This window comes from Sander vitreus, chromosome 16 (genome assembly GCF_031162955.1).
Source record: "Sander vitreus isolate 19-12246 chromosome 16, sanVit1, whole genome shotgun sequence".
In the NCBI taxonomy this organism is placed as follows: Eukaryota; Metazoa; Chordata; class Actinopteri; order Perciformes; family Percidae; genus Sander; species Sander vitreus.
Genome location: NC_135870.1, coordinates 22610243 through 22632878, shown reverse-complemented (window position 1 = coordinate 22632878; position 22636 = coordinate 22610243). Strand labels below are relative to the sequence as shown.

The 22636-nt window shown below is 40.7% G+C and overlaps 1 protein-coding gene across 1 annotated transcript in view; it reads left to right on the top strand.

The window, feature by feature from the left end:
• dpysl2b (dihydropyrimidinase like 2b) overlaps positions 1-20808 on the top strand; it is a 33953-nt gene extending 13145 nt beyond the window's left edge. Inside the window, exons 3-14 of the mRNA XM_078272037.1 lie at positions 1184-1368; positions 5490-5654; positions 5989-6050; positions 8535-8615; positions 8836-8904; positions 11541-11661; positions 12529-12685; positions 12830-12971; positions 13368-13538; positions 18556-18735; positions 19052-19223; positions 20443-20808. Of these exons, the coding sequence (XP_078128163.1) occupies positions 1184-1368; positions 5490-5654; positions 5989-6050; positions 8535-8615; positions 8836-8904; positions 11541-11661; positions 12529-12685; positions 12830-12971; positions 13368-13538; positions 18556-18735; positions 19052-19223; positions 20443-20534 (1597 nt within the window). The 3' untranslated portion in view covers positions 20535-20808. The remainder of the gene's footprint in view (positions 1-1183; positions 1369-5489; positions 5655-5988; positions 6051-8534; positions 8616-8835; positions 8905-11540; positions 11662-12528; positions 12686-12829; positions 12972-13367; positions 13539-18555; positions 18736-19051; positions 19224-20442) is intronic.
• Positions 20809-22636: the final 1828 nt, after the last annotated feature.

Genomic DNA, 22636 nt, shown 5'->3' with positions numbered 1-22636 from the left:
GACAACACAACAGAAAAGATTATCTACAGACTGAAAAGGTGTAGACTGAAGCTACAGGTTATTCGTACAATACACAGCGTATTTGGCATCAAAAGTCAACCAAAAAGTACAACATCTCTACTATAATAATGGCAACATGCCATTCTGATCCTGCATTTTTGTACTTTAAAACTTTCAGTCTGCTACATGTTTTTAGCTCCTTACTACAACTGGTTCATGACTTTACTAAAGTTGAAGTACAAAAAAAAAAAAAAACATTCCTTAAATCATCAAATACCTTAAATCATTGTGTGTTTTCTTAAAGTTTTGACAGGTTTTGGATACTTTCAAGTTTAGACTTATGTTTGACTTTGTACATGATTTGATATTTAAAATCTACCAAGTATGAAATCAAAGATATATGGGGAGCCTTTCCTAATGATGTTAAAGGTCTGTAAATACAAATGTATTAGCTCAGGGTTTAATATAAAAGCCCATATCTTTCTTTGGAATATAACACTTTATTGCATCTTTGTTTGTTTTTCATTTAATTTCCATGATATTATTATTGTTATTACTTTATTATTATGATGTCTTGATGATCATCTTTCATTAAATAATGTATTTAAAACAGATGTAAAGTTTTAATTTTTAGTTTGTTTATAGATTCTTTTCTTAGTTTTTCTTTTCTCTAATTTTTTATGATTAACAGTTCTTATTTAACTTTAACACAACAACCACAAAACATACAATTTGCAACATGAACATATCCCACCCCCCCTCATCACCACCCACCCAGACAAAAATCAAGAAAAGATGACACAGTAACTACAATATTCAAGACCATTCATCAAAATAGACAATAAACAATAAACCAAATAAACATATGTATAAATGACAACATCATAAGCCCATCATACACGTATCTCTCCCCAGCACAAAGCTTCCTAGGAGCCCTCCAGAAAGCTCAGGTACTTTCCCGTATAGACATCTAATCTGGAAAACCGTTTGTATGACATTTTTTTAAATGCGCCACCCTAGCCATCTCACAAGCCCACTCCTGGATTGACGGCACCCCTTCTTTCTTCCATCCTTTTTTAAAAGAATCTCTCTGGCTATCATTAAACTAGTCCGGACCTAGCTTCTTATGTGCTTATCTATTCTGCTTAGGATTGTTTTTAATTTCTTTTGTCCGTTTCTTTAGACAAATTGGGGAAAATCTCATTGTGCCCGGCGGGGTGAAAACCATCGATGCCCACGGCCGCATGTTGATGCCGGGCGGCATCGACGTGCACACGCGTTTCCAGATGCCCGATCGAGGCATGGTGTCCGCCGATGACTTCTACCAGGGCACCAAGGCTGCTCTGGCCGGAGGCAGCACCATGATCAGTAAGTGACTCAGCAGAAAGATCCTCCTGGTTGGGATTAAAGATTCATCGGCGACTTCATATATCAGTTTCCTTCGCCACTTTCCCTGCACTGGTTCTTCATTCACTGATTGGCTTTAATTGAAAATATCTTAATGGGAGCAGGACGGGTGCCAGGCCTGTTAATGACCGAGCCAAAATATCAAACCGTCCATCTGCTCTGAGGACTCAGAGCCACGAGGAGCTGACTGCTGTTCACACTGGGCCAGGAAGTCAGTTCATTTTCCATTTTACACACCCTGCATGGATGCTTTTCTTTTCTTTTAGGCTTCCTATTCTTGCAGTTCTATTTTGATTTGAAAATATATTTTATATAAATCGCAGTCCTGTTTTTGTTTTCCCCCTGTGTGCAGTCCACTTGTTCTCCCTGGGTTTGTTTGGGTTTCCTCTTACGGTCCAAAGTCATGCTGGAAACTCTAAATTCTTCTCCTAATACAGGATTATCCGTATTAGTGCACAACGTAGCATCTACTGGCATATTAAAGGGTAACAGTTTTTTTTCAACCTGGATCCTATTTTCCTATGTTTTTGTGTCTAAGTGACTGATGGGAACAACAATCTTTGACATTGGTCCAGTATTAAGCGAGATCGCTGCAATCGTCAGCAGGGAAACAAGCTACAATGTAAGTGAATAGGGCAACTGTGCAGCTTGTATTTACCTTCACAAAAGTGCTCGTTTTGCCACTGACAGGCTCAGATTAATATTGATAAGTGTCTAACAACATTATGGAAAGGAATTTTAAGAAGGTCAACCTTTCTGTTAAAGAGTAAGATCCTTTTTTTAAACATAAAAACATAATCGAAAATTGCGTCAAATTTAGCATCGTAAAATACACTTAATTCAAAGTCGACAGAAATTAAATTATGAAAAGCCACTTTTCCAACTATCACAATTCTAGTTTTGGTTGAAATAAACACATAGTTTAACAATTTACATGTGAAAATATGTTGGCTCTATACACGCTAAAAGTATTGCTTTTTTAAATGGAGTCTGGTGGGTTTAGTGCTTCAGAGCTGTTTCTGGTTAAACGGAAAGGTCTCGAAGGGGTTTTAAAGTAAAAACCTCTGTAGGGATCCTTTCCATAATGTTGTCAGACACTTAGAATATTAATCAGAGCCTGTCAGTGGCAAAATTAGCACTTTTGTGAAGGTTAATACAAGCTGCACAATTTACATTGTAGTTGCTTCGCCGCTGCCGACTGCAGCGATCTCGCTTAATACTGGACCAATGTCAGAGATTGTTGTTTTGAAAAAAATGGTAGTTACCCTTAAACTGGTGACTGTTCATGGGTGTTTTCCTTTTCTACTTTGGATTTATATTCAATGCCCCTTTTTTGTTATGTCCCTGTACTATTTCACACAACAGTTGCTGGGGTTTGGTTCTAAAAGTCAGATCCATTTTGGATCCAGTTTCGAGTTAACACCCAAGCAAAGAGATAAAACTCAAGAATCTGAGTATTACTTGTTATATACTTAAAATAGCTGGAACCTTAATAGATTTGGTAAAACAAAAACGGATTTTAATTCAATATTATTAATTTGTTACTTGCTGTTATCTATTTACTATCAGTCCTCAACCAGTTGCTTCATTTAATTTTTTTGTTATTTAGAAGAGACACAAGAATGTAAAGATAAAAAAGCTAATGTAACGTGAAGAGATAAAAAAGTTAAATGAAGCTGTGGCCCTCCCTGTGCTGACTCCGCAGCTGACCTCTCCTCTCCCTCACAGTAGAACAAACACTCCTTGGCGACTCGTGTTGTTGTCAGCTCGGGCAAAACGCTGACTGCTGCAGGCTCAGGCAGGTCTGGAACTGAGACATAACGCACAGAGAAGCCTGGTGACTGGAATGTCAGTGGAGTGTAGGTCACAAGTGGACAGATGTGTGACTGCACCTAAAATGGAATGTGACTGATTGTTTCAGATGCCAGACACAAACTAATTTCAGCTGCTAGTCTGAATATGAAGACTCACGTTTCACATAGAGGCAGTTAGAAACACTTGTGACCTCATGTAGTATAACGTACAACAACACAAAGTTTGATAAGTGATTTATTATTCGTCATGTTATTAAGTCAAGAAAAATGCCCAACATCGACTGGTTTCAGCTTGTCCAAAATGACGAATTTTCGGTAAATTGAACATGTTTGGGTTTTGAACTGCTATCTGAAGCAATTTGAAGATGTCACCTTGAGCTCTGGGAAATGTGAAGGTCATTTTGAAGTATTTTCTGACGTTTCGCAAACGTCAAAGTCCCGAGATATATAGAGGTTTACTCCTCTACGCAGCAGCCGCAGGTTCGACTCCGCCTAGCGGCCCTTTGCTGCATGTCATTCCCCCCTCTCTCTCCCCTTTCATGCCGTCAACTGTCCTATATAAATAGGGTTGTGTATCGTGTGGGTTTTTTCCGATATCGGTGCTAAAATGATACTTTTAAAACGGTGTCTATGCCTAAACGGTGCCTGAACCGATATTTAAAAAAAAAAAAAAATAGGGTAATAGGGTATTTTACAATAACTTTGAACGCACCATGAGGCTTACTAGTTTCAAGTTTATTCTAGTTTATCTGTGTTGTTTTTCCGACAACGGCACTATGGCAGCTGTAGACTGCTTAACGTCCCGCTGTTGGAATCCTCTACAGTGAAGTACAGCCACACTTTACACCGTTTAGCTGTCAGCTTTTGAACCGTGTTTAATCCAGCTGCTAGCTAACGGTAGGCTAACGTTACCTGCTGTCAAGGGAAGTGTTAACTTCGTCACGTGCAGCAATGCTCCTGTTGCCTCTAACGTCCGTTTCAGAGCATCAGAGAGCAGCACAAAAGGCATTTAATTGGCACCGAAATGAGGCACCGAAATCTGCGTTGAAATTCGGTCCGGTAGATACCGGTCGTTTAGGCACCGGTGCCGTATTGGCACTGGGTTTCGGTACCCAACTTAATATATATAAAGGCCCAAAATGCCCCAAAAAATCTTTAAAAAAAAAAAAGAAGAAGAAATTACTAGTACATGTTACAATAGAACTGAGTAACAACCATAACCCACGCGTAGCGGCACAAACAGCTGCCTTCTTATCAATAAATAATTTATTTGAAAGACTTGTCGAGAGATGAATTGGATGAAAATAACAGTTATTTGCAGCCCTAATGTGATGGCACATTCTTTCCTGACCGTGCTGAAAGATCACACGTCAGCAGATGTGAGACATTATAGTCACTCATACTTGTCTGAAAAGTAACATCTTGAGCCCATTTACTGTGAGTTTGTCTTTGAGTGGTGGAACCCATGAGCAGATGGAGCAGATGATGGTTTGTATTTTAAAGCTCTGGTTCGTACTGAGACAGGAGTCGTGTATCTGGTACAACGATCAATAACAAGCAGCCACTCGAGACGACAAATCTGGAACATATTTGGCGGCCAGGTGTGAACTACATCTGTCTCGGTTTGGTCTAGCCACAACATCATAATCATTAAAATCCGGACGATATGAGCTAAAATTTAAAATCACCATTAATTGAACATTTTACCACCAATATGATTAATGAACAATTATTATAATTTAGTTTTTGCCCTCATAGTTCACTGACAAGGTTTGTTTTAAATATTGCCATGTCAAAAGTAAAACACAGGGCTTTCAAGCAGGGGAGCGAAAAAGTTAACACAAGACTTTCACCCAGGGATCAGGTGTTCGTGTCCCGGGAGTACTACTTAAGGGGACCAGTGTTTAAACCCAAACCACAATCTTTTTTTCTAATCTTAAATAGTCGTTTTGGTGCCTAAACCTAACTGTTGTCGCTGCATTATGTTCAACTTTTGTCTGCTAAACTCAAATGCAGCGGCCACCTTCACCACTCAGTCACCTTTTGTCGGCTAAACGTACTACTTAGGGGTCGTCTTTACTGAAGTCAAAATGTGTCCAAGCAACGGACACTGTGTTAAAAGATTTCAAAACCGGAATAACCGACATGGAAAATTACGTTGGTTAGAGGTTCTGAATATCGATTCTTTTCGATTATTCGTCCAGCCTTCTTGAAAACAGATATCATAACTGTGTGTCTCTGTGTGTGTCTCTGTGTGTGTCTCTGTAGTTGACCACGTGGTTCCCGAGCCTGGCGTCGGCCTCATCGCGGCCTTCGAGCAGTGGCGTGAATGGGCCGACAGCAAATCGTGCTGCGACTACTCGCTGCATGTCGACATCACCGAGTGGCACAAAGGCATCCAGGAAGACATGGAGGCGCTGGTCAAGGATCACGGTACAACCACGCCCAAAGCATTTGTGTTCAACAACACAATTTGAAGAATTTGCATTGGGTCAAGAGAGTAATGTACTGTTCCCCACTCCCCACAATTAACCAAATATTCCACTTTTTCTTCTTTAAAGAAATGTAAAATGCTAAATACTCAACCTCTTCTAATAAACTGGATGTGTTTTCCAGTGTGTCCTCTGTCGGCTTATTGTGATTATATTTAAGTGTGTTCACAAGTGACTCTTGTTATTACTTTCTCGATCATAGTGGTCTGTTGTATTTTCCTGTTTTAATCTTCCCTTTCCCCAGTGGTTTTCACACTGACATCTTGTGTTTTTAGGTGTCAACTCTTTTCTGGTCTACCTGGCTTATAAGGATGTTTTCCAGCTTACGGACGCTCAGGTGGGCCTTCTTCTCTTCTCCTTGTCACTTTATTCTTTGTCATGCCATGGGTTGCTGAGAAAGAATGCATTTTCTAGTAAATTGAACCTAAAACCTTCAAGAAAAAAACTAAACTAAAACTATACTACCAGGTTAAATAACTTAAAAATGAACTTAAATAGTTTGTTTTAGTTTTTTAGCTATATTATTTCATATGAATTTCCCTCAAGTCTCGGGACATTGAACCACCACAGACTTGACATGAGATGGCGCTGTGCCATAATCTCTTCACATCGGACGCTAAAGTAACGCAAAGACTAAACATTAAACATCATGGCCATTCTCCAGCCATGTGCTTTGAATGTATATGTAGGTTAGAGCTTAGAGCTGGCCCAAAAAATCAAGCCTGACCCAACCCGAGCCCGTGCACGTTGTGTCCAAGACCGGCCCGGCCCGACACATTAACTGGAATTATGAGCCCGAGCCCGATTTCAACCCGACACTTTTTTAATACGTGGGCCGTTATAACTGACGTTCTCTACTACAATTCAGAGTTGTTTGAACTCGACGCATTTCTCTGTGAGGGCTTGCTTCGCCCTCATGCTTGGAGAAGTAACAAAAGAGGACGTTGAAGGCTGACTATCATCTTCTCTGCCATGGCGAGCCTGCTTCATGCGTCTGTTCATCATCCAAGTCCCCGTTTTTATTTGCCGTCATAGGCGAGCAGCGTGCCGCACTTAGCCTAATGCACTGGACAAAGCCGACACACATGTTGTCACTGCCCACGACTTGTTTAAAATGGTTCCATACCTCCGACTTTCCTCCAAACTTGCTCAAAGGTAATTCTCCTGTTTTTCTTTTTTTCTTTACATCCTCAAGCTCCATGTTGCACTTAAGCTCCACCATACAGCCCAGCAGCCCCGGTGTGATGTGTGCGAGAGGAGGAGACTCCGCATGACACGTGTTGCATTTTAGTCCAACTTGTGTAACTTTTTGGACACATTTGTTACTTTGGCCTAAATATAGCCTATATAGATAATATTTCTGATTATGGCATAGCTTTCTCCCCACCCAACTAGCAAACAGTCGTAAAACGAACGAAAACTAAACTAAAATGAGATAGAAAAGAAGGAAATAAAACAAAAACTAATTGAAAATATTGATATTAAGACGCAGCTTCTCCCACACTAAATCTAATTAAACTATACATTTTCCTTGAACATGACACTTGATGCGAAACATAAATCCCCATCTGATCTGTCCTAATAGCAGTGAGCCTAATGGACATCAGTGTTACGTGGGATATGAGAAGTGACCGCACACAGACAAAGAAGATGCTGTTTACTGTAGAAGCAATAGTTTGATTAACCAAAATAACAACTAAATCAGAACTTGTTTACTGTTGCCGACATCCAGACTGACAGCTCGGCCAGAAAAGCAATTATGGTGAAACAAAAACCTTTTATTTAATGTATTTTTGTCAGTCTGCCAAGATGTTCACCACATTACATTTTGTATCCGTTTTTGTCTGACAACAAACCGGCAGCAGAGAGATTTGTAGCCAACAATAAGCCTGACATTATAATAACACAGAAGTCATATCACGACCTCCATCCCACAGTGAGAGTTCCAGCGTGAATCTGTTTGTCTTGGCGTCTTTTCGTACCCACCGTCTGTGTGTTTTCTCTTGGGAGAGTGAATGGATAATGAAAGCCACATCTCCGTCCAAGTTCTCTTTCTTACTCATGGTTAAAACGCATTAATCCCACTTGAAAGCTGGTTTCAAACAGATCTGTTTTGGTGTTTTTGCACCTGTGTGAGGAATGAGTTTCTCTCTTATGTCAAACTTTGGCAGCTCTTTGTTGTTGTGCGTTTGGCAGCCGGGAGGTGATGATGACTCACTCAACATGTCGGGCCCTTCGGTCTGTGAGGTTAGCTTCAGAAACAAAACAGATCAACAAATCAGGGTCGAATGCTTCGTTTCACCAACAAAGTATTCTGAGGGTTATGATCATTGTCTGGTTGATTTTATGGATTATTTGGGGCTTAACCTCATCTGTGACAGAATCTGTTAAAAAAAAAAAAACTTCTTTAACTGGATTCTTGGGATTAAAACGGATTATTATTTTTTTTTTCTAACCTTTTTAGATGAAAGACAGCTTTAGCACCAAAGGAAGACACAGTCAACATATTCTGTATTTGTCCTTCAGAAAAAGAGTTGGTAAAAATATTCTTTTCAAAGAAAGAAAAGATGGGAGAAAACAATCACCGTCAAGTAACCACCTTACATGCTTTCTCATGAAATAGCCAAGGGCCATACTCATGTGCCCACTGACTAGAAGCACCCTTAAAAAATAGTTTTTTTCCTACGTCACTTATTCATAACATGTCAGATATCCAAAGTTTTCTTTAGTCTAGTGTGATACTGGACAGTAAAGAGTAGAATTCAAGATTTGTGTTGACAGACAGAGATTATACCTGTCTCTGTCTCCCTGTTTGCTGCAGGTGTACGAGGTGTTCAGTGTGATCCGCGATCTGGGAGCCATCGCCCAGGTGCACGCTGAGAACGGAGACATCATAGCTGAGGTACGACATTTCACTCCAGTAGAAGAGCCGAAATCTGATGGAAATAGACACATGATTTTCTGCTGGATGTTTCCTTTTTAGAATTGGCATCAAATGGTAAAATTAAGCCCTAAGCTTCGAGTGTCACAAGGCGCTGATCGTCGCCACACATTCACTGCCAGGGCTGTTCCTCAACATCTCGTGTGTCTGTGTGTGTCTGTATGCGTGTGTCTGTGTGTAGGAGCAGCACAGGATGCTGGAGCAGGGGATCACTGGTCCTGAGGGACACGTGTTGAGCCGTCCTGAGGAGGTAAGACAGTTTCAGCACTGTGGATACTAATCTCACACTGCCAGACCTTCCTCCACAGCGCTGCGGAGGAGGGTCTGGCTAGTCCACACAGCATTCCGGAATGGGAGAAAAACGTGCTCCGGTTTATTGGCATTTCTTTAAACCAATCACAATCGTCTTGGGTGTCGCTAAACGCCGGACGGAGCTGCAAAATAGCCTCGGGAAACAACTTGTTTTGGTGGAACATGTGCATGTTCAAAAGTTGTTTTAGTCGTGCAACAGAAAACTCAGATTGGACAGATAGTCTAGCTAGCTTCTAAATTCTTATACCTTTTTATCAAATATGTGGGATGAATCCTTGGCTCATTTTACTGACCATACCTAGATTTTATACATAACTCCATAATAAATCTCTAACAGGTCACTGTACTTGCTGCAGAAAATGACACATATCAAATAGATGCACATTCTTTAGTAAATTATAACCCTTTAAATTGTCTTCAGTAATCAGTCAAACAAACTGTACTACAAATGTTAATACCTCGAATATGACTCGACAATCAGTGGGATGTCAGCTGCAATACACTTATGTGTGAAAAATTGCTGATTTCACAAAAATCAAACGGTGCTTGTTCTTAAAAAGTGCCCAGTTGTGAATAGTTACTTCAGGTCTTATAGCGTTAGTTATTATTTTGACCCCCTGTTTTTTTTAATTTTTTATTATACTATCTGCTGCATAACAAATTGCCCCACTGGGGGACAAATAAAGTAACTTGACTTGACTTGACTAGCTGTCTAGATTTACCCCGCAGAGATCTGAGGAGCAGTTAACATAGTCCTCATAAATCAATCAGACTTTAAAATTCCAATACAAAGAAAGCGGAAGGAAACGGACATTCGGCCAAAAAGAGGGACATCCGGAATTTCCTGTGGCAACCGAGCAATCCCGGAAATGCGACGTCGTGGATATAGACTATGTGGACACTGACTGACTGACCTGTCTGGGTTTTAGGTAAAAAGCTGGACCAGCTTCCCAAAGTCAAAAGCTGCCTTTGGGAAGCTGGTCCAGCTTGTGAGTTCATCTCAGAGTTGTATTTGCAGAAGTCCTTTTTCATGCTTAGGGGATTAGACTTCTCCAACCCTTACAACTGTTGGTGTTGCGTTGTTTGACAGTTTTCCGTTGAAGCCGTGGGTGTCTCGTTGCCTTGGCAAATAGATAAATATCCTCTTCAGATTCACCTTATACAGATAAGAGCACATCCTCTAAATAAATCATTGTTCTTACTCATGGACATCCAGATGTGGGAACAAAGTAGAGAATGAAGTATGACTTATGGCATGTATTTATTGCTAAAACCTCCTGTTTTTCTCCTTTTTATAAAATGCCTTCGTTTCTCTTATCTATTTCCTAAGGCAGGGGCAGACAAAAAATAATTTAGAAAATTGCATTTCTTTTAGCTTTTGGAGGAAGTTGATGATGATACAAATTTCCATTTTTCATATATATTGGAGGGGGACATGACCCCCCCCCCATTCTCTATGGTGATTGCACGCTTCAAATAAGTTACAGTGAGGTTAAATACTGAATGATTTCTCATGAATCAAATCTTGATTTTAATCCAAACTGTTATTATTTAGTGATTTATGGAATGGTTATCAAAAACCTCAGGCAAAAAGGAAGGGGAAAAAGGCAAAATGATCCAATTGAAGACGGGATGAAGAATGGACATTGTTCTCTCTTTTTGGAACATTTTGTTATTGTTAGTCATTGAAATAATCTGAAATAACACTGAAAATCCTGCCATCTCACTTCTCGAAAAAAAAAAAAAAAAAGCTGCAAAGGTTCTCTCAAGTGTTTTTGTTGCTATGGATGGAAAACAAATCTTAAGGACATTAAAGTAATCAAAAGGAGTAGTTTGACATTTTGTGAAATACGCTCCTTCGCTTTCTTGCCGAGTGTAGATGAGAAGATTGAAACCACTCAAGTCTGTATCGTAAATATGAAGCAGCTGTCTGTAGCTGCTTAGCTTGGTACAAAGACTGGAATCTAAAGCTCATTAAATAACACATTATATCTTGGTTTTTTTAAGTGTAAAATGACATGTGGGGAAGGCTTTTTCATGCTAAGCTAACCAGCTACTGGTTGCTTCATATTTAATAGATGCGATGAGAGTGGTATTAATTTTCTCATTAGATTTTTGGCAAGAAAGGAAAATAAGTGTACTGTCCAAAATGATTTAACTATTCCATTTCAGTATAAATCTACTCTGTTAAGAGTATTTCCCAAGGGCTGTGATAAAGTTGATTTTGTTTATCTTGCTTTGATTGTCTTTTAATTATCTTCTCATTTTATCGGTGTATAATTTATTGTATCTATAAAAAGTCTGAGAGACTATTAGCTTCTATGTCATCACTCAAAACCCCATCCCCAAAGTTTTAAATCTTATGATCATATAAAATCTGGAAGTGATGTTTATTTTTTATTTTATTTTGTGTATATACAACTGAGAGAACATGAAGAGCTGTGTAGGTTATGTTAGTAGGAAAATCATGAACATGATGGACATGTGGTGGTCAGTGTTGAGAAAAGCATAAAGAAGAAAGGGGGTCAAACTAATGCCATCCCTTTACTTTCTATCGTCCCTTGTCTTCTCCAGGTGGAGGCGGAGGCTGTAAACCGCTCGGTGACTGTGGCCAATCAGACCAACTGCCCTCTCTATGTCACCAAGGTGATGAGCAAGAGTGCTGCTGATGTCATCGCCCAGGCCAGGAAGAAGGGTGAGTCTCTAATATACATGTCATCTTGCGCTAATTAAATCAACATTTCCTCCACAGTTTGTTAGCATTTGAATGTCTCTTTTCCGAAACTAGAAACCACAGAGATGAGACTTGAAACAAAACCTCAGTCTACCCCACTAACACAGGCATAAATATTTCAATTGTGGGTTTCCACAATTCTATTTAGGTTTTGGATTAGAAAACACCTAATCACTGAACATTACTTTCATATACTCAGTTCCAATCAAGTGTATTCATGCAGTAGGTTTAACAGAAAACAGACTGTAAAACAGACACAAGCATGTACACCAGGAAACGTTGCAATGCGCAACATGACAATGCATGAAACAAAGTCCAGCACTGTACTGTAGTTATCTGGTGTTATAATTGGGATTGGACTTTCAGGCACAGACGTCACAAAAATGATCTTTGCCAAGAGCCACAACTCGGTACCAACTTCTCTGATAACTTCACAACTGATCATATTTCCATCTCAATAAGAGTTAGGCCTCTTAATGTCAAATGAAAAAAATATCCATCTTGTCAAATCATTTTTGAGTCCTAAAAACTTTAACCATTAGAAACTACTGTCTGATTCTTGAAAATAGGTTAGAAATTGACTGGTTATTGAACAAAAAAGGACTCAATTACAGACAAAAATGTCTTTATGGACCTGGCTTTGTGCACGGGGGCATTATTTATGTTGAAACAGGAAAGGGTCTTTCGCAAACTGCCGCAAAGTTCAAATCACACTATTTTCTAAAAATCATTATATGTGAAATGTAGGGACCCAAACCATCAAAAATGGCCCCAAACCACAAGGAACCACGTTGTTATCTGTGGTTATAATTGTGATTGGACTTTCAGGCACTGTGGTCTACGGAGAGCCAATCACTGCAAGCCTGGGAACAGATGGTTCTCACTATTGGAGCAAGAACTGGGCCAAGGCAGCTGCCTACGTCACCTCCCCTGCTCTGAGCCCCGACCCAACCACACCAGACTATCTCAACTCCCTGCTCTCCTGGTAAGAGATGATCCAGACATTTAAACTGGACATACAGTGAAAAATATCCCAATGCCAAAATATTACAACTTTATTTTCTCTTCAAAGAACACAACATCACTTCTTTCTATCCTTCTTCTTTCTACACCTTGACCATCTATATAGTGGTGACCTGCAGGTGACAGGAAGTGCACACTGTCCCTTCAACACTTCCCAGCGTGCTGTTGGCAAAGATGACTTCAGCTTGATTCCTGAAGGCGTCAACGGTACTGAGGAGAGGATGTCTATCATCTGGGACAAGTGTGTGGTATGTGTATTTATCAAATGAAGCATTAGGTGAGCTAGGGACGGGTTATATGGATACATTTCATCATTAGCATTTAGCTTTGAATAAATGCTAGTGTTTATAGAGAGGATAGAAACTTGACATGACACATGCACCACTAACACAACACAGGCAGAGGGTGGAATTTTTTTTTAGCTAAAACCATGCACGCAGAAAAATGCACATCCATCATAACACACATAGACTAAGCAAATTATTGTAACCGTAAAACGCGCAATATTTCACACTGAGCAAGAATGATTGACTAAACATGCGAGAAAAGGAAAGGCACAGAGAAGATCCAGGACAAGTGAGTCCAAACTAAAGTAGGAAAGTGACCCCTGTACTATTCTCAATCCTAGCTCTGATTCATTTCAGGTGACCGGTAAGATGGACGAAAACCAGTTTGTGGCAGTGACCAGCACCAACGCCGCCAAGATCTTCAACCTGTACCCGCGCAAGGGTCGCATCGCTGTCGGTTCAGACGCCGACCTGGTGCTGTGGGACCCAGACGTCACGAAGATTATCTCTGCCAAGAGCCACAACTCGGTACCAACTTCACTCAACTTCATAACTGATAGTATTTACAGCTTGGTAAGACTTAGGCCTTGCGGGCGCCCGGGTAGCTCAGTTGGTAGAGCGGGCGCTCCTCGACGCCGCGGGTTCGTGTCAGACCTGCGGTCCTTTGCTGCGTGTCGTTCCCCCTCTCTTCCCCCTTTCATGTCTTCAGCTGTCCTGTCAAAATAAACGCCTTTTTAAAAAAAAAAAAAAAAAAAAAAAATGCCCAAAACAAAAAGTGTTAGGCCTTGTAACGTCAAATGAAAAAGATCCATCTTGTCAAATCATTTTTGAGTCCATAGTTTATTTATTTAAACACGTGAAACAATTTTACCATTAGAAACCATTTTTTGTTTTGACAGAAATAACTGATTCTTGAAAAAAGTTAAGAAATCAACTGCAAATCTACAAAAAAGGACTTAATTAAAGACAAAAACGTCTTTATGGACCTGGCTTTGTGCACGGATTCAGCTTGATTTAAGCAAGGTAGTGATTTTACATGACATCCATCATTATTTATAAATCTTATTAACAAAAAAATATGCTACTATGTGATAATGATTAATGATAATAATTCAGCTAATGTTATTGATGACAGCCAGAGCAACTGGTTTATTAGTCCACTTCTTGTTGTATGGCCATCTGACTGTTGAACAGTTCAGGGTGTGGGCCTCACGCAGCGTCGAGGGAGTGATGTCATCCTTAAAATCTGCAGAGAACTTGTGTGTGTGTGTGTTCGTTCTTGTTTAACTACATTCGTGGGGTCCAAAAACCGGGAATACAGTATACTTGTGGGGTCCGGACAGCTTTGTGGGGCCAAAATGCTGGACCCCACAACTTTAAAGGGCTGTTTGAGGGTTAAGACTTGGGGTTAGAATTAGGTTAGGGTTAGGGAATGCATTATGTCAATGACAGGTCCCCACAAAGATAGTGAGACACACTATGGGTGTGTGTGTGTGACAGAGACTATTGCCGTGTATGTTCTTGGATTCTGTTTGCTCAATCCCGTCATGTTCTTTGGTTTCTTTTTATTCGGCTTGGTCAGAAAAATGACAGACTAATGTTCATGGGAGAAACCGCTCATTTGGTGTGTGTGTGTGTGTGTGTGTGTGTGTGTGTGTGTGTGTGTCACACAATAGCCCAGCCTACTGGTGATCTCATTTCAGGCTTTAACAGTCCACCAGATTGCCATGACCTCAGCTCCAGTAGCTTTTAGGAGAGAGCAATCATATAGCTTCCAAATTCGTCACACATCAACCTCCAGTTCCCCCCCCTGTCCACACACACCCAAACACCCAAAGCACTCCGACTACCCCGCTTCTTCTTTTTCTTTTTCTTCTTCTTCCTCCCCTGGCCTGAGAACTGAGGCCTCTCTACGCCACATCACTCCCCCCCCCCCCCCCCCCACCACCCCAACGATTAACTTTGCTCTCTTTTATTAGCATTAGAGGCCAGAGGGAACACTTTCAACTCTGTGCGAGGTAAATCAGTTAAGCTCCTTTCACAAGCACTTTAATCCATAAATATTCTGGCAATTTTACATGCTGGCATCATGTGTGAACACAAACTGGAAGTTTATCAACGTGGCTTTGGCAAGTTTCCAGAGAAAGACTGAGTGAGATTTTCATAAATCTGTAAATTAAAGCAGCAGCATTCCCAGATACAGCATGAGGTTACATTATCTTTATGATGGTAGAAAATCAGCTGGAGAAGATTGTGTCTCTGCTACTTTTTAAAGGTATTTCTGGTAGGATTTGATTTTCTGCATTGGTTGTTTGAGGTACAAGCAGCTGTAGTAAAACCATCACAGCTGTCGAACTTCAACCTGCCTTGAATCTAAAAACAAACTAAAAATCACTGTCAGACATGTCATGGATGATGTTGCAATGTGTTCAGTGAAGAAAAGCCTAGAGAGTGCAACATAATTATATGATTAACTGAGTGGAAAACTCCAACCCAAAATGCTGCTTGCATTTATCTGATTCTCAAAGTATTTTATTAGCTTCAAATATGGATGGGTTGCATATTTCTTTTTTCAGGATAACCAGGGCTGTTTGGTTGTATTCATGTAGACTTTAGGTTCACCTAAATGCATTTTAACAATAATCCAGCTAATGATTGAAATCCGTGAGGTTTTTGGTGGAACTGGCAGCTACTATGCTTAAAACAGCCGTGTCACCAATATATAAATCAGGCAGAAATTGATAAAGTAGAACCAGAATGTGAGTCGTTTACAGAAGCATCAATCAATAAACAAAGCAACTACTTAGTTAAGTATTTACAGCCTCTAAGTGCAGTAGAATGGGACACATCCAAACCCTGATGCATACATGTTTCCTGGACATCTGTAACAACAAATAAGAGCTTACAACCAAGTTTGACAACTGATTTTGCCTGTAAGATCCAGAGATATTCAAATCTGTTTACATAAGCCTCAATTAAGCATTAACAGTCTCCCCTATCAGTCCCACCACTGGGACCGATAGGGTAGAATGAGAACATTTTTGGCATGCTCACAAAAATCCAGCTAAGAGAATAAACTTTCTTTCAATAACAAAAGGAATTTTAAAACCATAATTAGGCAGTCTGTGTGAGAAGAGAGCTCTTTTGTTCTGTTCTGTTGTCCTCCTTTCCCAACTCACTGCTGTTATCCAGCAGGGCTGCCATCCACGGTGACTATAAAACATCGATCAGGAAAGCTACATGAGTTGTGATGTGTGAACACACTTGACATGAGATTTTCTCTATGTGAGACATTTGTTTGAGCACAAAACTGACTTACTTAGGCTGCAGTCACACCAAATAAAGGTTCAGTCCTTCCATTCATTTGAGTGTGGGTAGTTTGCTCAGGCGGCGGTGGGGGTCGCATGGGATGCCAGGAAAAAAAGGCAGGGGCCCCTTCGATGAAAAATTCAATTAAAAGAGAATCAACTTTAGAAGAAATGCAATGTCATGTCCGAAGGTGGCCAATCATGTAACCAGTGATCAGACAAAACACAATGTTATGTTTCACATGTTGTCGCTCAATTTGGCCTTGTTCACCAGTGTAAAACGCACCGTAATATTAGGCCTCGCATCCTGGTTAGTTATTGAAAGTAAATGTGTTTTTTGAATCTGTTGATGCGGACAGACAATCACTCTTAAAGCGTAACTCTCGCCAAAATGCAACGTAGGGTCTTTTTGTGAATGTACCCGAGTCAAACTTTCGTTTAACAGCATATTTAGGACGGAAGCGTCACTTTTAAGATTTACCGTATTCTCGTATTTCGGTCAAATGGCCTTTTGAATGGGAGTGCTAGGGGCACTTTTATGCTAGCCTCAAAATGGAGAATGACATTTCCTCCTATGGAGTCCGTTCATTCGCATTCGGAGATCGCCTATTTTGGACTGGGAAAATGGCGGATAGCGTAAACAATAGGGTTGGGCATCGAGAACCGATTCCTATTTGGAATCGTTTCAAAAATTACGATTCCAGTGGGTGGGAACCAGTGGGTTCCAAATTTAACATGTGCAACTTTTGGTTTCCGTAGCAGCCAGGCGCTTGTTGTGTTGCAGCCTTGGAGCACAGTAAGCGGCGCTCTAGTCTGGCTTTATTTTACGTTGAAAAAGCAGTAAAACTGCAAACAACCATTGAATCAAAATAAAACTTTCCTCTTATTTGTGAAATAAGCATGTGATCCGTTTCAACTCCACCCCTCAAAGAATCGGAATCGAGAATCGATAAGAATCGGAATCGAGAATCGATAAGAACCGGAATCGAAAGGAAAAATCGGAATCGGAATCGTTAAAATCCAAACGATGCCCAACCCTAGTAAACAACAACTGCTAACGTGAGTTGCTCAAAACCTTCTTTTTTAGTAAACTCTGGGTACACAAACAATGTTCTCAATGCTTGCGTTCATGTGTAGAGCCCCTGGCGATACTTGGAGCAAAGTTTCATGTTGTGTCGAGCCTTCTTAGTGTTTTAAAAATAGCTATTTTGAGGCTAGCATAAAAGTTCCCCTAGCACTCCCATTCAAAAGGCCATTTGACCGAAAAACGAGAATACAGTAAATCTTAAAAGTGACTCTTCCGTCCTAAAAATGCTTTTAAATGAAAGTTTGACTCGGGTACATTCACAAAAAGACCCTAGGTTGCATTTTGGTGAGAGTTACGCTTTAAGACCTGGCATACTAGCAGAATGGCTAAATGCTAGCATCATGGAAGACACAAATGCATCATTTAAGGGTCACATCCACACACAGTCCTGCGCTTATCGCCGCAGCGCCTGATTTAGTGTAAATGCAGTTTACAGCTGGAGATGGCAATCCGAAACAGAAATGTGTACCTGAGATTAGGGCTGGGCAATATATCAATATTATATCGACATCGATATAGGAGGCTAGATATCGTCTTAAATTTTGGATAACGTAATCTCTTGATATGACACGTGTTGTCTTTTCCTGGTTTTAAAGGGTCTTTGGTGTTTTTTGCCCCCAACGTCTCCTCCCAGGCAGCACGGCAATGGTTATGTTTAGGGTTAAGGTTAGGGTTAGCTGCCTGGAAGGCGCCGTTGGAGGCAAGAAACACCATTGAGCGTTTTAAAGGCTACATTACAGTAAAGTGGTCATATTCTGAACTTACTAGACTTATTAGCTGTTTTATGATTAGTCTTTACCCACTTTCATTGTCATTGTATCCATATTATTGGTGATTATTTATCAAAACTCTCTAAATATTTTGTAAAAGCACCAATAGTCAACCCTACTATTCGCCGGAATATCGACATTGATGTATCTGGCCAAAAATATTGTGATATTTGATTTTCTCCATATCGCCCAGCTCTACCTAAGATGAATAATAAACACACGTAAAGTGAATTTACTCACCTTTTTCATCATGAAATGATATTAACAATTACTTGTATTTGTCTGTATGTATTGGATGTTGGACTTGAAACGTTATTGACATACTATTCGTACTTAGCCTTCCTTCTCAATTACTTTTATATCATTGCTTTCCTCTACAGACTGTGGAGTACAACATCTTTGAAGGCACAGAGGTGCGCGGCGGGCCTCTGGTGGTGATCAGCCAGGGCAAGATCGTCCTGGAGGAAGGGACCCTCCACACCACTGAGGGCTCGGGACGCTACGTGGCCCGCAAACCTTTCCCGGACTACGTCTACAAGAGGATAAAAGCTCGCAGCAGGGTACAATACCGCTTTTTGTCTGCTAGTATCTCTGTTTTAAGCATTTTAGCTGATTTGATTATGGCAATACATTAAACAGCCACTTGTCAACTTTGTCCAAACTTTGTCTAGTGAAGTTGTTGTTGTTGTTAAGAAGGCTCCACACACCCAGCCCTTTTTATATAATGATTATTGATTTGTTTTGTGGAAATTGGGAGGAATGACGCAACGTGTTATAGATGTGTTCAAAACCTGCCTCCCTCTTAGGGGATGGTAAATTTCCTTGTTCATTTTCACTGCCATGACAATTGAGTCCGTTTCCTTTTTTTAAATGCAGCTGGCTGAGCTGAGAGGTGTACCCAGAGGACTGTATGACGGCCCGGTCTGCGAGGTGTCGGTGTCAGTCACCCCGAAAACCATGACCCCTGCCTCCTCTGCCAAGACCTCACCTGCCAAGCAGCCCAACCAGCCCGTCCGTAACCTGCACCAGTCTGGTTTCAGCCTATCCGGTCAGTGAAGACATTAGTCCATAATCATTGTTACTACTCTTTTAGTCTCGCTTTGCCAGGCCATCCACACGCTGCGAAGCAGAGGAGGGTCTGGCTAGTCCACACAGCATTCCGGGATGGGAGAAATACGTGCTCTGGTGTATTGGCATTTCTTTAAACCAATCACAATTGGACAGATAGTCTAGCTAGCTGTCTGGATTCACCTGCAGATATCTGAGGAGCAGTTAACCACAGAAAGCGGAAGGTGACGGACATCGGCGAAAACATGCATCCGGCGGAATTTCCTGCGGCACCGGAGCAATCCCGGAAGTGGAACGTTGAGGATATAGACTACTACTCTTTTAATACTTGATTCTGAAAATACATTAAATGGATTATCTGCCCTTTATACACATAATTAAATAATCCCATTGAGGCCTATTTAATCTCTCTGCATGCAGTGATCTTTTATTATCGTTGATTATTGGATAAATTGTGGAATCACGTAACAGGTCCTCTCAAAAATAGACAAATACACTTTTACGCATGTATAAAACAGGTAGCTAAAAGTAGGGCTGGGTACTGAATTCAGTACATTTTAGGCACAGCCTCATAACTATAGAGTATCGAAAAACGCCTCGTCATTCAGTACCCAATTTCCAGAGCCAATAAGCATGCAGCATGCTTCTACCAAGATCTAATAAAGCTGGTGATTGGCTGTCTAACGTTAGACATCGTAGAGACCACGCAGGAGAAACTCTACGTTACACTGAGAGACGGGGCTCATGTAGTAGGAGCTGAAAAATAAATACAAAGATTTATGCCGTCATGTCTAATGTTGTAATTTCTTCTTTTATAAAATTGGTATTGAAAAAAATTGTTTAGGAACCGGTATCAAAGTCACGGTATTGGTATTAATTATTTTTTAACGATACAGCTGTAGTAGTAGTAGTAGTAGTAGTAGTAGTAGTAGTCCAATGATAGTTCAATTGTATGAACAAATTAACAATATCCACTTTTATATAATGAATAGTGTTAAACATTTGGAACATACATTGAGAATTGAATGATATAAAGAAGTAGTATGTCCCAATTGTATGCATACTGCATGCAACAGTACATACTTTGTAAGGGGCAGCTGCAGTACATACTGAGAATAAAAAGAAAAAGTATGTGACTTGGAACTCAGCCCAAGTATCAACACAACCTTGAAAAGCCAACTTTCCTTTTGATCTCACAGGAGCTCAGGTTGACGACAACATTCCTCGCCGGAACACCCAGCGCATCGTGGCGCCGCCAGGCGGCAGGGCCAACATCACCAGCCTGGGTTAGAGCTCCGCCCTCGGCCGCCAGGGAGGAAACAAAGATCGGAGGACGCACGGCCAACAGGAGCTGAAGGGTGGAGAAACCACGTCACGACACCAGAAGCCGAAACCCTTCGCAGCACCTGACTGGGCCATCCATCAGCCTCCGTCTTTCGCCTCCTCCTTCACCACCTTTCACCTGCCCACTCTCCTCCTCCCCAAAACCCCATCCTAGAGGACACAGTTAGAAAAAAAAAGAAAAGAAAAAAAAGGGTCTGCCTCATATGATTTAAAAATGAAAACACTCCTTATTTGAGCACTTTTGACTGCATTATTTTTTTTATACCATACTTTCTCCCTGCCATGTATCCTTTTGATGTTTGTTTTGCTGTTTTAATGGAGCGGTCAAGTGGGACTAAATTGAATTAACAGTTAGGAGAAGAGGAACATTTTCATGCCGGATGTCTATTGCATTTCCATTCTTCCTTCTTTTCATTTTGGGGAGTAGTTTAAATGGCGCATGGGTACAAAACCATTTGTTACCTTCTTTTCTTGCTTTTCTTAAAAAGGCCAATTTGTAAGTTGCTTGAAATTGAACCGTGTTACAGTTTATTCAGCTGACAAGAATAGAATACTTCTTTCAAGCTATCTGTGATTTGTATTATGTTGCATTTCAACTGCTTCACTTTCCAGTGCATCGCCATCCGTCACACACTGCTGTAATCAATCTACAATTGATTATTTGCCATGAGGACGGCCTTAAGGTTTGAAAAATTGAACAACACCACAATCTTTTATTAGGGTTATCGACTCTGGCTGCGCTGGCTCTCGTCTCATGCTTTCCCACCTGTGGCTTTGCTAAGGCACATAAGTTGAAAACCATATTCCATATTTGGCAGCTGCCTTAGAGCTTGTTTAGGAGAAGGAGCTTTGGCAGGTAGTAAATAGAGCGTAATGCCTCATCTCTGAGCGATAGGCCATTGTTAAGTGGGAGAGTTGAAGGAAAGATTTAGGGAGGAAAGAGAAAGTTGTACTCACTGTCACTTCAAACTCACCCTTTCCTTGCCTTATTGTCTCTCAATGCCGTCCTATTAGAGAACTTGTAGAGGTGCGGGGAAGGTGCCATTCACTCTGCAGCTACATATTTTTCCGGTTTTGTTTGGATTCCTGTGAATCATAAAGGTCCATAAAGGTTTTCGATTGACAGCTGTTAACTGATAACCGTCCCATCGCCAACCAGTGCATTTACTTACAGAATGTTTCTCCTCCTCCAAATGTGACTGTTTTATACTCATCAAAATCCCTCTTTCTTTTCTACTCTTTACGTGCCTGAACCCACAGTAGTTGTACTGATAGTTTGGTTTGTTCTTGTTTTGTTATTCTTATTGAGGTAAGTGAAGGATGTAAGATAAAAAAAAAAGAGGAAGATGTAAAATAGCCAGGATAAACCGATTTCAAAGGTGCCAGATTTTGCGCTTTCATAGGGCCTATTCTGCCGGTAGAGCCCCTGTAAAGACGGAAAATGCTCGATTATCTTAAAAATGTTCTAATGTTTTAGAGTTTTTAAACTTGTTGTCAAACTGCTTTTTAGTGTCATTCTGTAACTAGGTGCCTAAGGGCTCAGCACTATTGATTTACGCTTGAAAGTAGAAATGAGCTAATGTATTTCTGACTAGTGTGCAGTGTTGATGTGATGGATGGGACACGCACAGCAGGCTCCTGTACAGTGCTCCTTACTGTTGTTGACGTGACATTGCTCCGGGTTGTGCTGAGCACTCGTACTTCCTTTTTTTTTTGCATGATCTGGTTTTCATTAAGCCAAGCAACTGATTTCCTGTGTTAGTTATGTCAACGAGGTCTTGGCCACCAGTCGTCTCTCTGCAGCCTTTTTCTTCCCCATGACTCAACACGGAGCAACAAGTTCACCCTGACATAAGGACCAGTTACATAAGTGTAGAGTAAGACTAGTCTGTGCTTTAGACTGGTCTTCAATTATTTAGACTAGTCTAATGTAGACCATCCTGCATTCATATTAACACCTACCTACCTACCTACCTACCTACCTACCTACTTGTTGCTGTAGCAGCACATAAGAGCTAGCGTTAGCTTTAGTTAGCTGTGACATTTAAG